This window comes from Rattus rattus, chromosome 5 (genome assembly GCF_011064425.1).
Source record: "Rattus rattus isolate New Zealand chromosome 5, Rrattus_CSIRO_v1, whole genome shotgun sequence".
Classification (NCBI taxonomy): domain Eukaryota; kingdom Metazoa; phylum Chordata; class Mammalia; order Rodentia; family Muridae; genus Rattus; species Rattus rattus.
Genome location: NC_046158.1, coordinates 151,305,262 through 151,322,095, shown reverse-complemented (window position 1 = coordinate 151,322,095; position 16,834 = coordinate 151,305,262). Strand labels below are relative to the sequence as shown.

At 53.7% G+C, this 16,834-nt stretch overlaps 1 protein-coding gene across 1 annotated transcript in view; it reads right to left on the bottom strand.

Moving 5' to 3' along the window:
• Prex1 (phosphatidylinositol-3,4,5-trisphosphate dependent Rac exchange factor 1) overlaps positions 1-16,834 on the bottom strand; it is a 150,869-nt gene that overhangs the window by 78,005 nt on the left and 56,030 nt on the right. The window contains exons 2-3 of the mRNA XM_032904775.1: positions 6,565-6,636; positions 4,104-4,226 (exon numbers count right to left, since the gene is read on the bottom strand). Of these exons, the coding sequence (XP_032760666.1) occupies positions 4,104-4,226; positions 6,565-6,636 (195 nt within the window). The remainder of the gene's footprint in view (positions 1-4,103; positions 4,227-6,564; positions 6,637-16,834) is intronic.

Genomic DNA, 16,834 nt, shown 5'->3' with positions numbered 1-16,834 from the left:
GTAGCCAGTAACACTGTGGTAGTTTGATAAGAACAGACCCCACAGGCTTACAAGATTTGAATATTTAGTCACCACTGAGTGGTACTACTTGAAAGGGTTAGGAGGTGTGGCCTTGTTGGAGGAAGTGTGTTGCTGGGGATGGGTTCTGAGGTTTCGAAAGCACAAGCCAGTCCCTGTGTCACTCTCTTCCTGCTGCCTGTGGATCTGGATGTTGAACTCTCGGCGACTTCTCCAGCCCCATGTCTGCCTGCATGCCACCATGCTTCCCGCCATAATGGAACTAGATTAAACCTCTGAAACTGTAAGCCAGCCCCAATTGAATGCATTCCTTTATGAGAGTTGCTGTGGTCATGGGTCTCTTTGGAGCAACAGAACACTGACTAAGACAGCCATGCTCCCCTCCACAAACCCAGCAAGTTCAGTCGCCCACCGTCCTCATATCAAGATGCTCAGCCACAGCCTGGATCTTGGTCTGCAGATTCGGAAGCCCTGCTCTAAGTATCAAGTCCCCGTGTGTGGCTTGTTTCATCCCTAGGGTCAGAGGAGCTAAGTGTTCTGCCAAGAAGGAATGAACAGACACACGGCTGTACACACAGATGTGGTAGACGGGGACATACAGACGCAGGTTAAAGGAAAGACCCAGTCGCCAGGGGAGCCATGCACACTGTCACAGCTATGAGAATACCCAGGAGAAGGTACCATCGGCTCCAAACCACAGCCAGGAAGACTTGGACTGGAGAAGGGCAGGAAGCAGCTGGGCCATGAAGATGGGGAAAGGTCAGCTGCACCTGCAAGGGTCCCCAACCTGTCACCTATTCACACATTCTACAAGCAGAAACATCCACATGATTCAAACTCACCAGCCCTCAGCTGATCACAACTCTCAGAACAAGACCCAACATCCTGGCCTTGGCTAAAAGCCCCACAGGGCCTGGTCCCATGCTGTCCCATCCTCCCCAGGGCTTGCTACATGACAGCTTTAGGGCCTCCCTCTGCCGTTGGCCAACCAGAATACCTTCAAGACTACCCTACCTCCACCCTGGAAGACAGCCCCTCAGGGTGTCCATATAAACTCCAACGTCACATGCACAACTGGGCACTATATAGTGTGCATCCCTAATACTGCATGGGTCACTATATCTGGATGCTTACCTGAAAAGCCACTCTATGCCCTGTGTTCCTGTTTGTGATATCCAATGGGCCTGACCCTGAGGGGCCCCCAGAAGGGTCCTAGTCACCTGATGACCCCAGCATCTCACACCCATCACCGTCTATCCAGCCATCTATACAGCCATCTGAATCGATCTCGGTCACTCTTATGCCGACTGCCTAACAGGATGCTGGCAGAAGGGTGTGCAGGTCTGCCCTGCCTCCTGGAGCAAACTCACACCACCGTGCCTGGCACTCAGACTTGTACCTGTATTTCAGGAGTAGGTGTCACTTTCAACAGTGACAGATTGCAGTATGTCTCGGGCCTAATCCCAGTTGTGACGCTGACTAGCTACCTAAACTCAAACTATAACTTAAGTCTCACTGGGTCTCAGTTTCCCCATCTGTAAAATAGGTGGTGACAGTAACTACCGCCAAAGGCTACTGTCGGGTTTTGAGACACAGGGTTCTACTCTTTAGCCCATGCTAGCTCTAAATTCACTTCATAGTCCAGGCTGGCCTCACACTTGAGGTAATCCACCTACCTCAGCTTTCCCAGTGCTGGGAAGACAGGTGTCCCGCCCCCTCCCCCCGGCCCAGCAATCCTGCAGTTTTAGTATATAATGCGTGGCACACTTAGAACAGCACCCTGAACAAAAAAGGGGGCCCCTTGGTGCTTGTCTATGTAAATTAAATACATAGTGGTTGGCTTGTGGGGTGTAGGTTCTTTCTAAAGACTGGGTAGGTGGAAGGGGATGCGTAGTCTGGTCAGTTCCTCAGCCTAGGTGCTTCCTGGGGTCCCCAGGGACGTAGGGATGAGGAACAAAGCTACATTTGGCCTCTGGGGCTAGAGAGGACACCGTGTTGATCCTGTGGAACCACCAGTCATTGCATGGTGCAGTTCCCTCACAGCGGCAACCAAATCCCTGCTAAGAGCCCCAGGTCTAAGGGGTTGGTTGCCTGCACCAAAGTGGGACCCCTTCACTGCCACTGTGCACGGCCCCCAAGGCCACCCCAACTCGGGCACCCTCCCAGCCGGGACCAGCTTAGGTCTAGACAGGTGTTAGCACTACATCGCCCTCGTGCTCCTTCCCCCCTCCCCACGAAGCCACCTGCACACCTGCCTCCAGCTACTGTCAAACTCCCCAGCCATGGTGACTCACCCCCTCCCTCCCTGAGCACAGGGATGGAGAGGGTGAAGGAGCTACATTTTAAATTAAAACACGATTTGAAATTAAAAACACTGACTCATCCCGAGCAGCCTGGAGGCTGCTTCGTCGGCTGCTGGCACTGCCTGGAGGAGGGGAATCAGCCAGGTGTGTGGGTAAGGCCTGTGCCCCCTCCATCTCGCCTGCTCTAAGTCCCAAGATGCAGTCTAAGTAGCCCAGGCTGGCCGGGAACGTCCCACTCCCCCCACCTCAGCCTCCTAGACACTGTAATCTTTACAGACCTGCACCCCACACAGAATCTTCAGGGGGCCTTGGTCTGGGGCGGGTGGGTGAGTCTCTGGTAGGATTTGTGAACAGAAGCTTTCCTGTACACACTGTCACCTTCTGTGTGCAGCAGCAAGGACACCACACGCCATGCTAAGTACGTCTACTCAAGTATTGAAATGATTTTCAAGGGTTTCACAGCAACCCCAGCAGGTGGATGCAGTGGAGAGCAGAGGCCTCAACCTCGGAGCCTGAGTCCATAACCTGAAACGCTCCGGGTCACTGTTCCTAGGTCCAGATCTGTGGTCACGTGTGGTGACATCCTTGGGCTTGCCCTACTGCCATTTGCAGGCCCATGGAGCAGGCAGGTAAGTGTGGGCTAGTCTCTTAATTCATTTCTCCTTTTTTAAAATAAAATGTATTTATAGCTGGATGTGGTGGCCCACACCTTTAATCCTAGCACTCAGTAGGCTGAAGTAGACAAACCACTGAGTTCAAAACCAGCCGGAGCTACACAGTGCGTTCCAGTCAGGCAGAGCTGCACGGTGAGACCCTGTCTCAAAAGAGAAAATGCTATGAAGTAAGTTCTTATGTACTTGCATAGGTGTGTCACTGGGCATAAGAGTACCACGCCCTGTACGTGGAGCTCAGGAAAAAATTTACTGGAGTCGGGTCCCTCCTTCCACCACCTGGGTCCTGGGCACCAGATGACAGTCACCAGGCCCCGCAGCAAACGTTTTAATCTGCTGGGCCATCTCACCTGCCACGTAGGGGACAGACCATCAAGCCACAAGGTCTCCACTCCTGTGTGGCCAGTATCATACAGGGAGGCCTGCCGAGGGGACAGCTTAGAGTGTTGTAGGTTCTTAACAGTCCTCGTGCTGTGACCCTTTATGGTTCCTCATGGGGTGGGGACCCCCAACCAAGAAGTTATGTCTGTTGCTACTTAGTGCTATAACCTTGCTACTGCTACGAATCATAAGTAAATATCTGTGGTGTTTAGGTGACCCCTGAGAAAGGGTCGTTCTTTGGGTTACAATCCACAGGTTGAGAACTGCTTTTCTAGACCAACAGTGGAACTGGGGTGTCTGGATGAGGAGTTACGTTCCAGGAAGTGGAAAGCCTGCAGGGATGTGGGGATTTTTGTTTTCTGATGACGGGGAGCCATGGGAATTCTAGAAGAGAGAAGCAAACAAGTTTGTGTTTCCAGGGGGGGTCTCTAGCAGCTCAGAGGAGATGGTTTCCAAGCTCTTCACCCGGGGTGGAAGAACGGGGCCCGGAGGCTCACAGTAAGTCACCAACCAAGAGCTAGAATGAGGCCTAGCAGGCTGAGGCCGGGGATCTGTGTACAAAACCATGCCCCATAGACTCTTGGGAGGTGGTTGGGAGAACCAGACCACAGGAGTGGGCACATGAAGGCCACGGCAGAGGCAGCGTTGACTGAATGTTCAAACTCGGGTCCTCATATTTACACAGCAAGCATTCTCACCCACTGACCATCTCTCTGGGCCGCATACTTACAAATTTCAAGAAAACATTCCCAAGTTCGTGCTGAGACTGGGGCTCCGGGTGTAGGCAGTATTCCAGGGCAGCCAAAAATTCCTTGTGGACCTCCAAGATGTCCTCAATGTTGGAGAAGAGGATCTAGAATGGACCAAAAGGCCAGAGTCGGTCAGGAGCTGGGAGCAGGTCCATTCCCAGAATAGCTGCACCCCAGGGTGCATGAGCAGACATCAAAGGGTGAGGTTCCCCTGGGTCAGGCAGCTGCTATTGGCTGCAGTCCCAGCAGCAGCAGGTGTGAAGACCAGGGGCAGACCTGGGCTGGTTGTCACACTCATCGGTAGCATCCAATCCCCACGAGCAAGAAGCCATTCCTGGCTCTGATTCACCCCTGAGAACTGGAGGCTCAGAGAGCAGGAGTCGACATCCCAGCTGGCTGCAGAATATCAGAGCATCATACTGTATGCAAACACTGCCACACTCGGAAGCCTCAGGCGTACGCAGCCACAGGGCAATGTGCACCAACAAGCCTGCTCACATGGCCCGGCTCCCACAACAGTGGAAGGGGAGGACCAGGGGCCAGCGCCTACGCCTCAGCTACTGACAGGCCCAGGGCAGCCAGAAGCCCACTCCTCCTCCATTCCTGTGGGGGGCTGCTTGTCACCACGGTTCACCTTCCCTTCCGCCTACCTCAACTTGCACGGTTGAACCTGGTTATGCTGAAGGTACCCTAGACCCAGCCACTGTACTGACTGAGAAAGGGTTGCGATACTGTCTGACCCTTGCGTGTACATCCAGAAGAGGCAAGGAACGCCTGCTCAGAAGGCATACTCAGAAATGGTAACAGGGCCAAAGTGGAAAAGGCTCAAATATTCATTCATAGGAGAATACTGTGTCGTGTGGTGCCTGTGTGAACTATAACAGAGCCAGGGAGAAGCATGGGCTGGGACTGCACACTGGAATACAAACAAACCCTGCAGATGTGGGATGACAAAAGACACCGGACACAATAGAGCTCATTGTCACAAAGTGACAAGACAGGGCGGGGCGTGGCAGCGTACACCTTTGAGCCCTGTGCTTGGGAGGCAGAGGCAGGTGGAAATCTGAGTTCGAGGCCAGCCTGGTCTACAGAGTGAGTTCAAGGACAGCCAGGGCTACACAGAGAAACCCCATCTTTAAAAAAACGACGAGGAGACAAAAACAATCACCAGCAGAGGAAGCGTCACTGGCTGGGAGGGGCAGTGAGCAGGCCCAGGCCGAGGATGTTCCGTTTCTTCACAGCCATGCCCTCAGGACTCCCATCCCTTGTTGGATGGAGATTAAGACCTGACGAAAAAGCAATTTCTTAAAAACTACCAAGGCGGGCTGGAGAGATGGCTCAGCGGTTAAGAGCACTGGCTGAGGGGTTGGGGATTTAGCTCAGTGGTAGAGCGCTTGCCTAGGAAGGCATAAGGCCCTGGGTTGGTCCCCAGCTCAAAAAAAGAACCAAAAAAAAAAAAAAAAAAAAAAAGAGCACTGGCTGCTCTTCCAGAGGTCCTGAGTTCAAATCCCAGCAACCACATGGTGGCTCACGACCATCTGTAATGAGATCCGATGCCATCTTCTGGTGTCTGAGGACAGCTACAGTGTACTCTATACATAAAATAAATAAATAAATAAATCTTTAAAAAAAAACTAACAAAGCTTAACTTTAGGTGATAACAAGGGCCTCTAAGCTCTAACAAGTGTGTAATAACGAATTGTAGGTACTCGGTGATTATCTGTAGTGAATGAATGCATGGAATGAAGAACATAGGTCCCAACAAACAGGCAAACCTTCACCACTCCTGCCATCCCATCCCCCAGGACCTGCTGTGCAATGGCACTGCCTTCCAGCAGGGCGAAAGAGCAGGATCAGAATTATCAACACGCATGTGACCGCCACAAGCCAGGGCATCGGGCGAGGGTCATCCTTGACCACATATGTGGTAAATGCTAGGTACTGCAGAAACACATATATCCTTGTATCCATTTCCCCCTGGACCAGGCCAATCAGAGCACAAAGTAAAAGGTTTTTAGAAACATGAGGTCAGAATGCTGGCCAGCGTGGGCCTCAGAGGCACAGACGTTCCATTGATACTGCCCAGACTTCCCAGCGCCACAGCCAGAACGGAGCTGGCCCAGTGACTTGTGGGCCTGTCTTGATAGCCCATGCCCACTGCAGGAGCAGGAGGGCAGCAGGAGACATCAGGCTCCTGAGACGTCTGGGAAGGATTTTCCAGAGGCACCAGGCTGGACAGGAGGAAGAGAGAGGGCGGAATGGCCACACTGTGTCTGAACTGGAGGGTGGGCCTGAGGCGCAGCCTCCCCCTCTCCTGGTGCAGGCCAACAGTGCCAGGGCTGCTGAGAGCAGGCTGGGGACCGGAGGCAGGCAGTGCAGGGGAGTGAGTTCACAGCCTCCTAGAAGAAGTAGGGCCAGCAGTGTAGCAACAGGAGTCCTCACCTTGACATTCTCTTCCGTGAGGCCCTTGTCCACAGAGTCGGCCACATTCTGCCGGATCCGCTGTAGGAACGCCTAGGGAAACAAAAGCAGAGATGAGGGGTCGTATCTCCCATCCCAGAGGTCCCTGCTAGTGGGACATGGGCTCAAATGCTGGCCAGGCCCTGAGAGGTTGCACAGTGCAACGATTTAAAAGCTCTCCTGCTGACAGGCTACTTCCCTGGGCTGCCCCACCCCCAACTGCTTCCTCAGCCAAAGGCTTATTATGGCTATCTACAATGTCTGACCCTGTGTGGAGCTAATGACACGGAGCCCCGGGCCCCCCCAGGAATCTACAGCCCAAAAAGACACATTAAGACTTGCTTCCTCACCCAAATACCTCTCAGACCATGCAACATTGACCACCTGTCCCTGGTGTTTTCCTTTTAAGCTTTAAGACGTTTATATGACTCAAAGGAAAAACCATAAAATGTCAAGAACACGACTCATCTCTTTTGTACCCCAGCTCCACCCACTGAAGCCCTCACTGTCTCCCACGGGAACCTCAGCTCCAGATACCAGAGATGGCCGCACACACAGTGAGTGTTCTTGTGCGTACACAACTGTTCTCACCGTCTCTTCCCTTCACACATCAAGACAGCAGCACCCGGGACACTCCAAGTGAACCAAGAACTCACGTGGGTGCAGAGACACCTGCCTGTCCCCTTGCACATGGGGCCGAGTGAGAAGATGGCCAGCCAATGTCACCAAATGGGATGACGGGTTTTGTGGGGTGCTGGGATGAAATTCCAGGCCCTTGGGCACGCTAGACAGGTACCCTACTACTGCATCTCTAGACCACCCCTCCTTTTTGAGAAAAAACAAAATTAAGAGTTTTCACGAGGGGTTGGGGATTTAGCTCAGTGGTAGAGCGCTAGCCTAGCAAGCACAAGACCCTGGGTTCAGTCCCCAGCTCTGGGGAAAAAAAAAAAAAGAGTTTTCATGGCTCCCAATTCACTTTTCCTTCCTCCCCTCCCCCACCACCCGCTCCCTTCCCTCCTTCCTTATAGTTGGCTGGCCTGAAACTCAGTCCTGTCTCCACATCCCTGGTGCTGGGATTGTAGATGTGTCCTTTGGCGTGCTAGAGAGACCCTGTTATCAGGAGAGAGATGTCAGGATCCAGCGTAAGAGTGGAGGAGTGCACTGTATGAAAAGTCGTGTCGGTGGCTGGAGAGCTGGGCTGTGGCAGAGTGGGCAGAGTGGGCAGAGGGCGAGCTACTGTGGAAGCCACAGAGGTGGCTAAGATGTGAAGGGAAAGAGAGGGACCTAAGCCAGCACTTAAGGGAAACTGAGGCCAGTCTCCCACAAAGACTTCCGGCTCAGGATGTGAAGCCTGGCCCCGGTTAACTGGGCAGTGGTCACATAGAGACCCTTGAGAAAATGAGCCCATGGTCTTGTGCCAGTCCAGGGGACCAGTCAGCTATCAACCTGTCTCACATCTTTGTGACAGCAAGGACGAAAGGGGACTGAGCCAGGAGAGAGTGTGTGGTCTCCCTGCCTTGGGTTAATTAAGACTGTGCCCCATCCTACCACGCTTGTCTAAGGAGATGTCTCCAGGAGATGGCAGGGAGTGTACTGGTGTGGGGGAGGCAGAAGCAGGTGGCAGAGGGGTTGCTGGCCCTTCAACGCTGCTGTCAGATCCCTTTCTGTCACCTTGACTGACACCCACAGTGTCCCCAAATAAACAGGGCCTTCACGCAGCAGCACGGGCTGGTGCACGTAGACGGACTCTCTAGTTTCCACCTACGAGCCCCCGGGTGACCGTGGGTAGTGATGGACTTCAAATGCTATCACTTCACTGGTCCACCTGGTTCCCAGGGAGTGCGGACATCAAGAAACCCCATCTACCAGGCCAGGCCCGCATGTACCCAACCATTGTGTTCTCGGTCCTAGCTCCCCTTCAGTCAATGACACCTCTGCCTCCTCGGGGTTCAGCCTCTTCACCCCTCAAGGTCCCTTAAGATGCACAGACCACACTAATCAACACTCAGCTTAATTCTTCACGACTCCCCGCTATGAAGCTTAAGATCTTGACTTGAGGGGCTGGAGAGATGGCTCAGTGGTTAAAAGCACTGGCTGCTCTTCCAGAGGGCCTGGGTTCAAATCCCAGCACCCACATGGCAGTGTACAGTCTGTAATTCCAGTTCTAGGGGATCTGACAGGCTCACACAGACATACATGGAGGTAAAACACCAATGTAAATAAAGTTTGCTTTAAAAGAAAAGATCTTGACTTAAAATCACCAAGGAGCCACATTCACACCGGTGCCTCGTGTGTGGGACACGATCCATGGGCTGGGAGGCCAGACTGAGTAACAAGCAAAAAGCCAGCTGAGCACCAGGGTTATCTGTCTCTGGGTCCTAACATCAGGTGCAGAGTGATCGGTCCTCACACTCCTACACTACTCCCTATGGTGGGCTGCACAGACTCCTCCCGCTATGACACACGCACGCACGCACGCACGCACGCACGCACGCACGGCTTTTTCTCTCTTTTAAAGTCCAGATCTTCCATGGCATTCCATCCCCCCACACTGAAGCCACACTCTCAAGCCTGCCCCAGGACCTTTGCATAAGCTCTTCCTGCTGACCGTTCCCCTCCCATTCCGCCCTGAGCCAGCTCCATTTACCAGGCCTTAAGCACTACTCACCTCTTCCAAGAAGCCCTCCCTGACCCGAGGTCATTATCTTCCCACTTTGAATTATTTTTTAAAATGAGCTCAAACAACATGCACCAGCTTTTAAGAGTCAAACCAGCGACAATAGAACAGGAGTGAGGCTAGGAATCTTAATCTCTACAGAGGTCAGGTTTGGAAACCACTGGGTATGGGTTTAAACCACAGCTCTCCTCTAGCCTCCTGAGTGACCTCAGAAAAGTGGACCAGCTTCTCTGAATCTTAGCTTATTCTCCCCAGATATGGGGATCAGAGTGTGTTTGAGCACATGTGTGTCAGTGTGTATGTGTGTGAGTACATATGTGTGTGTATGTTGTGTATCAGTGTGTGCCTATGTATGAGTGTGCATGTATCAGTGTGTGTCAGTATGTGTGCATGCACGTCTGTGTGTCCGTGTGTGTGTGTGAGTGCATCAGTGTATATGTGTGCGAGTGTGTGAGTAGTGAGTATCTATGTGTAGTGTGTGTCTATGTGTGTTTATGTATATATGTGTGTGCATCTTTGTGTGTGGTGTATATCAGTATGTGTGTCTGTGTGAGAATGTGTATCTGTATATGTATCAGTGTGTTTGTGTGAATGGGTGTACATGTATGTGCTCATGTGTGAGTGTTAGTATCAGTGTGTATGTGTGTGTCAGTGTGCATGCATGTATGTGTGTGTCTGCGTGTGCGTGTGCATGTGTCTCATCAATGTAACAGGATAAAGAAACAGTAAGTCAATAAGGAGGGACGTCACGTCTCTGCTCACAGTTGGACCCTCATGGCCAAGAGCAGAGCCTGGTCCACCGTAGACACTCGGAAGTCAAACGAAGGCGTGAGGGGCCTGACACAGGGCGGGAGCCTCAGCTCAAGCCCCCAGAACAGTAGAACTTGCTTTTTGAAAGGACACAGTAGGAACGGTGGGGGGCGAAGTTTCCTAGAGGGTGCAGCAGCTAGGCCTGGGGTGCCCGTCTCCAGCCACCCAGACAGGCAGACAAAGGTAGCCCTGCCCAGCACAGGCGCCCAGGCGGGCGGGCAGGAAGCCTGAGTACCACTGGGCTGACCTAGATGGAGCTTCCTGTCCTGGTTTCTTCACACGAGCTGGGCTACTGCTATTGTGCTGGGACAATGGGAGGCTCAGGCCACCCACAGAGGACGTGCACACAAGCCAACTTGCCAGCAATGGGCACCAAGAACAGCTCGTGACCCGGAAAGAATGTGCCAGCGGGGGGGTTCTGGGCGCAGGCACAGCAGCCTCACAACCGCTACCCTGCAGGCGGTGCTGGTATTGTCTGTATTTGCGAGGCTGCTAAGGGACCCTCTGAGTGTCTCTGCCCAAGGTCTGATGGCAGCAGATGCGGTTCACATCTTAGGACTTCCCTGAAACAAGACCCCATCCTAAGATGCTCCCTGTGGCTCCCCAGGGCCCTGTCCACTGCTGGTCCACCCGGTCCCTCAGCATCCACCTACTCCCCTCATCCCAATAATAACAGCAATTACGACGTACACCAAGGGTGCAGGAAATGGTAGGTTCATCACTACACAGCTTGGGCAAACTACAGCCAGGCAAGGGCTCTTGATAGGCTGACCAGCTATTTAGGGACCTGGGGCATTAGGAACAATTTGCATCCTGGTCTGAGCCACAGCCACGAGTGACTGAGAACACAGGGTCCCAGCAGCATGCACAAGGATGAGCCTGTGTTAGCCACGTTACGGTGTGAACATAAACTCAAAAGCAGCAAAGGGCAGACCTGCTGCAGAAGTGAGCACCTGTCACACGCACACCACGCTCTGCCATCCCACACAGGCTTCTTCCCTGCCCCTGCTCATGTACCAGGTGACATCTCTGGGCCAGGAGGCCTCCTCGATGTGCAGGGCAGATGGGAACAGGTGTCAGCCACACCTGACAGGAGCTGGCCCACAGACAGATGAAGAACAGGAGCAGGCCACACCCCAGGGAGGAAACTGCAAGCCCAGAGTCCGTCTCCTGCTCTCCTGCAGCGGTAGCAAGCATCGCTGATCAATCACACCTATTTTTCCTGCTCTGCCATAGTTCTGGGGACCTCAAATACGTGTGCATCAAGAGCCCTGCTTCTAGAACCTCCACCTCTCGTCCTATCCCCTAGTAGGTAAAGGGCCACCTCCCCCCACAGCACGAGGCTCCACAAGGTGATTTGCACCACAATGCAAACGGTTGTCTCTCCCCACACTCCCAAGCTTTCTGGTGTGCCTTCCTAGCGAGGACACTTCTCTGAGTGAGTCACGTGTGCTTATGGGGGACGACTCCCCCCCGCCCCCCGCTGCTCCTTTCCTGGTTCTATCACAGACATGAGTGACTGCCAAACCACCAATACTGCACCAGGGTCAAGTGTCCCCCTGTCAACGAGGCCTCTGAGAGCACATCCCCAAGGGGCAGGGTGAGTTATTCAGGGAGAGTGGCTCCATCTGCCCGGCTCCCGTGTGTGAGTCTCTTTGGGGACAGAGAGGCTGCCTGACTCAGGTGGGCAAACTGCTCCAGGGTGAATTGGCTAGACAAAGATTAGGGACACAGACTCCTGACCCCGTGGACCATCAGGTAGATCTACAGCTTGACTGAGCCAAGGTCAAGCAGTGGGAGAGTGCTCCCCTGACTCCACACTAAGGAGAAGGAGGAGAAGGAAGAGGAGAAGGAAGAAGAGGAAGAAGAAGAGGAAGAGGAGGAAGAGAAGGAGGAGGAGGCGGCTCATAAGCTCTCAATGGTTCACACAGCAAGGTCTCAGATTACAAGGCAGACCTTCCTGTTTGCCCATTCTACAGATGGGACAAACTGAGCCCCAGGGACAAAGAGCCAGCATGTCACCCAACCCAAAACCACAAAGCAAAAACCCAAACAGGGACAGCGGCCCCCATGGACTATTGGGACAGACAGTGCATGTGTCTTCAAGGTCCCCAGAGGTGTCCATACCCAGCAGGAAGATTGATATCTGCCACCGCTGCAGGGCCTAAGGAGGCTTTCTTAGAGGAGGCACTTATCACAAGCAAGACAGAAGCCCACCTGTCCACGTGACCCTGGAAAAATGATTGCTCTGCCCCAGCTTCGTACCTTCCTCAAGCCCATTTCCCCCAGGGTCTTGGCACTCATTGTCTGATGTGTCCTGCCTTTAAGATCCCCCCACGGTCAAGTGGATGGGAGACCCCCTCAGTGCTCTTCCATGAACACAGGCTATGAAGAGTGCTGTCCCTCCCGCCCAGCACGGGGTATTCTGTGACACGCCCCACAACAGGACTGCTGGTGCCTGAGGCTCTGCACAGAGCACCTGTGCTCCATGCTCCCACCCCACTTTACTTGAGGGAGCCACAGGGCATAGGTTCATTCATGGCTGTCTCTGCCTGCATTGTGCCTAGCCCATGGTGCGGCCTGAGGAAACTCCAGGCAAGGAGGAGGACTGGGAGGGAGGTGAGAAAGGAGGGAGCGAGCTGGGGACTTCCTAACATTCGCACCTGGAGTCGACAGCCAGGAATCGGGGTTTTGGTTTGCTCTGATTTTATTTTTGCTTTTCTTTTGTTTTGAGAGCAGGTCCCATGGGTTGACTTCAAACTCCTGGGCTCAAGTGATTCTCCTGCCTCAGCTTCCTAAGCATCTGGGACTGCAGGGATGTGCCATCAAAAGTAGCATGTGTCTGAACTCTACAGCTCCAGGAGGGAGGCCCTCTCCTGTGTGCCCATTTTACAGAAGAGGGGAACTGAGGGTGCCCAGCTATGAAGCATTCACTTAGAGCCCCGGGGCTAGGATGTGGTGGTCTGGCCTGACAGGGAGAACCCAGCCCAAATGTGCATCTCAAGTGAGTAACTGAGGGCCACAGATGGCCCTGCCTTTCAAAGCAGCCGGCAGCTGCCTGGGGACTCAAGCCATCTGTCTGGAACCATGGTCGCAGTCCAGGGAGGATAGAGCTCTCCCTGGAGATGCAGAGCAGAGCCCTGCACTCATTCCTGGAGAGAGACAATGGCAACTTGAGCTGCTGGGGGACAGGGACTGCTGTCCCCAAGGACACCCACACCTCAGCTGGGGTGACCTCACTCGACATATGGTGAAACCTGAGAGGGGTGGTGGGGGCGTCCCCACATCACACCAAGTACAAAGGAGGCGAGATGCCCATGGGACTCCATCCCCACTGTGATCTGCTGGTCCAGGGTCTAAGGAAGCAGAGGATCATGGACCAATAGCGCCCTGGCAACAAAGTCAGAACAAACCACTCCTTTAACAATAATAAACCAGCCCTAGAAGACAGCAGAGGGGCTGCCACAGCCTGCCCCCAGCAGACCCCCGCAGCCAGACATGGGGAGGTCCCCCTAAGCACCAGTAAGTCCTGCAAAGACCCCAGTCCTATAAACCACCCCCTCACAAACCTGGTTTGGATATGATGAGGATCAGGAACCTCGAGCACAGCACAAAGATCTTACTTACAAATGACACACTATCCCATCACTCGTGAGATAGCAACATCTCCTTCCTCCACCCCAGCCCAGGATAGCCGTGCAGTGACGATTTCATGACACAGAAGTCCGTTTAACGACCTGGAGGAGATCCACTGATGATCGCTTAGCCGGAGCAATGACCAGGGACAGGGGAGCACACCGGTCACATCTTATTTTTGGCTCAGCACGCTGCCCGGCCTCACACATGCAATGAAAAGGGCTGGACGGGGCCAGGAACAAATGCTGAGCAGTGCAGAGCGGGCCATCGAGGTCCAGCTCTGCCACTGACACTTGGGGTAAGGGAGGTGAGCAGTGACTCACTCCCACCCCAGGTCTCAGTTTCCTCCTCTATGAATCAGGGAGCGTGAGTGCTCTATCTGCAGGGAGCACTTCAGATGCTGTCACGTGACACACGTGTGACACACCGGAGTGGTGCGGGCACATAAAATACTCTCGAGCAACTGTAGGAGAACATCTAGCCCCTGTCACGCCCCCCATCTGCAGATTACAGAGCTTTATGGGGAATGGAAGCTGGGCGTCCACAGGTTCCAGGCACCGTGCTTCCTAAGGAAGCGTCAGACATGTGTCAGCCACCATTAAGGAGCTGGATACCCAGTGTGATCACACACACCCCCATCCTGTTTGTACTTGTGTAGGCTTAGGCTTGTTTGCAGTGCTGGAGACTGAGCCCAGGACCTCAACACGCTAGACAAGCGCTCTACCACTGAGCTACTCCCCCGGCTCTCTGTTCGGTTATCCGGTGGTAGTTGTGTAAAGGTTCCTATCAATACTATCCATTGTCAACCTGACAGGATCTAGGTCACCTTAGGGACAAGTCACTAAGCATGCCCAGTGAGGGATTAGGTTAGGTTAGGGTGAGGTGGGAAGACGCATCCCCAATATGGGGGCCAGGCACCATTCCACGGGGCCTTGGACTGCATAAAAAAGAGAGAAAGCACTGTGTTCCTCTCCAAGTGTCCTGATAACAGATGCAACGTGAGTGGCTGCCTCGTGCCTCCGCCGCCATGACTGGAATTGTGAGCCAGGATAAACCCTCTCCTCCTTAAGGTTGCTGTTAGCAAGGTATGCTGCCATAGCAACCGTTGTTAAATAACTGAGATTCCACCAGGTTGTCTAGGCTAGCCTTGAACTCACTCTGTGGGCCACGTGGGCTTAGAACTTGTAATTCTCCTGCCTCAACCTCTCAAAGAGCAGGGATGACCGGCCCATACCACTAGACCCGGATTAGTGGTACCTTTTGGGGTTTTCCAGCCTGAACTATCTCCCCTAATCTCCTGCAGTGACAGAGGACAGTGTGGCCTGTCATCAACAGCAAACCCTGCACCTCCTGCCCATACCGGGCAGACTGTCCCCAACCCCAGCCTTGGGAAGCACCCAGCACCTCTGACTCAACACTGTCTTCTTAGTAAAGGTGACCCGCTCACTACCAAAGCTTCCTGGAACCAGTGGGCTGGCTGTGCAAGCAAACGGTGCTCAGATGAGAGACAGGCTGTCTGAGGGGCTGTCTGGTGTTTGAGCAGGCACTGTGAACTGATAGGGAGCTCTCTGCAAGTATCCGGGGGAAGGGGATTCTGGGTGGGGCAGAGGCCCTAGGGTTTCCTGACCTGTCTGGTCTGAAGCATCTGCCCCTCCACTTCCTCCACAGCCATGCTGGTGGGCAGTTACACCCAGGGACTCTACTTGTGCTAGCCCATCAATTTATTGACTTGTCCATTCAGGGTGTTGTGGAATGCCAGAGCCAAGAGTGAAGCCCTCAGTACGAGTGTCAGGCCTCCCAGGTGATCACCTAACCCCAATACCCTTACCCCACCTCCCTTCCAGACCCTGATGGGGGACACCCACCCTGTGACCCACCAAAGAGGAACTTGAAGCCAAACCCAAGTTGCTACAACCTGCTGTGAGCCACGCAATGGTGGGGGAGGGGAGGCCGCAGAGGGGAAGCAACCTTTCCCCACGGAGCCCCACCCATCCCTCCCCTGCCAAGGCCCACTCAATGGATACCCAGACACCCTGGGCAACTCACACCCTCTTTAGCTGAACCTGCAGAAGGCTCTGTGCCTAAGTTTGAATAGGAATGCCCCAACCCTAGCTTCTTTGGGGATAATGGGCACATAGGCTTCAAGTAGCTGGAGCCTGTGCCTCACCACCCTCCCCCAAAGCAAGCTCCCTTAGTCTTTCCCATCTGACACATTCACTGCTGCCTTCCCTTGCCTGAGTGTGAGACCCTCTCCTACACAAAGACATGACTAATAGAAACCCACACGCCAGGACAGACATCACTAATGGAGCACAGAGCTTTTTTTGCTGAGTCTCCTCATTGTTATCCCCTAGATCTATAGCCTATCCTGGCATCCCTCCTCCTCAGACCCCAGCTCCTCCCTTTTCCTTTGAGCCCTCCGGTTTCTTTTTCCTGTGAACAATGGGGGTCACTGCAGTTAGGTTAAGACTGGGTTTCGCCACCACAGGCCCTCCATCTCTGATTGCCTGGAGTTTCTGAAGAGACATGGTGGAACCCACATGTGGGGCGTGATACACAGGTGGACAGATCTCAGCTATGGAGACCGTCTGGTACCTTCCCTGGCTTCCTCCCTCTAGTCAGACAACCAGATCTTGCCCAGGTATCTGCCTAGGGCCAGCCACAGCCAGCTGACAGAGCTAACAAAAGGGCCACTAGGGGTTCGAGTACTAGCTATGCCCCAGTGTGCTGAGTGTCCCGGCAGTTGGGCCTTACCTCCCTTCTCTGAGGAAGGGAAACAAGGAACAACACCCTCTCTCTGTCTCTGCTCCCACCTCTGGGAAGCAGGGACATAGAATGGCTCCCATGACTTCTTTTCTGGGGACAAAATATCCTTGTATCTGGCCAAGGTGGTGATAACCAAACTCTGACAGCTCAGACCCAGGAGTCCCACCCCTCCCTCGAGTCCAGGGGACTGTTACATGCAGAATACAGCGACACACTGTCAGAAACAAAACCAAGGCCTGCTGCCTAGAGAGATAGAGCGGACAAAAACACACTGAGAGCCTCCAGCACACCACAGAAGTCCGCCACAGAAAGCCGTGTGGCAGGTGGCTGGGAGCAAAAGTGACAAGCTCACAAGCCAGCAAT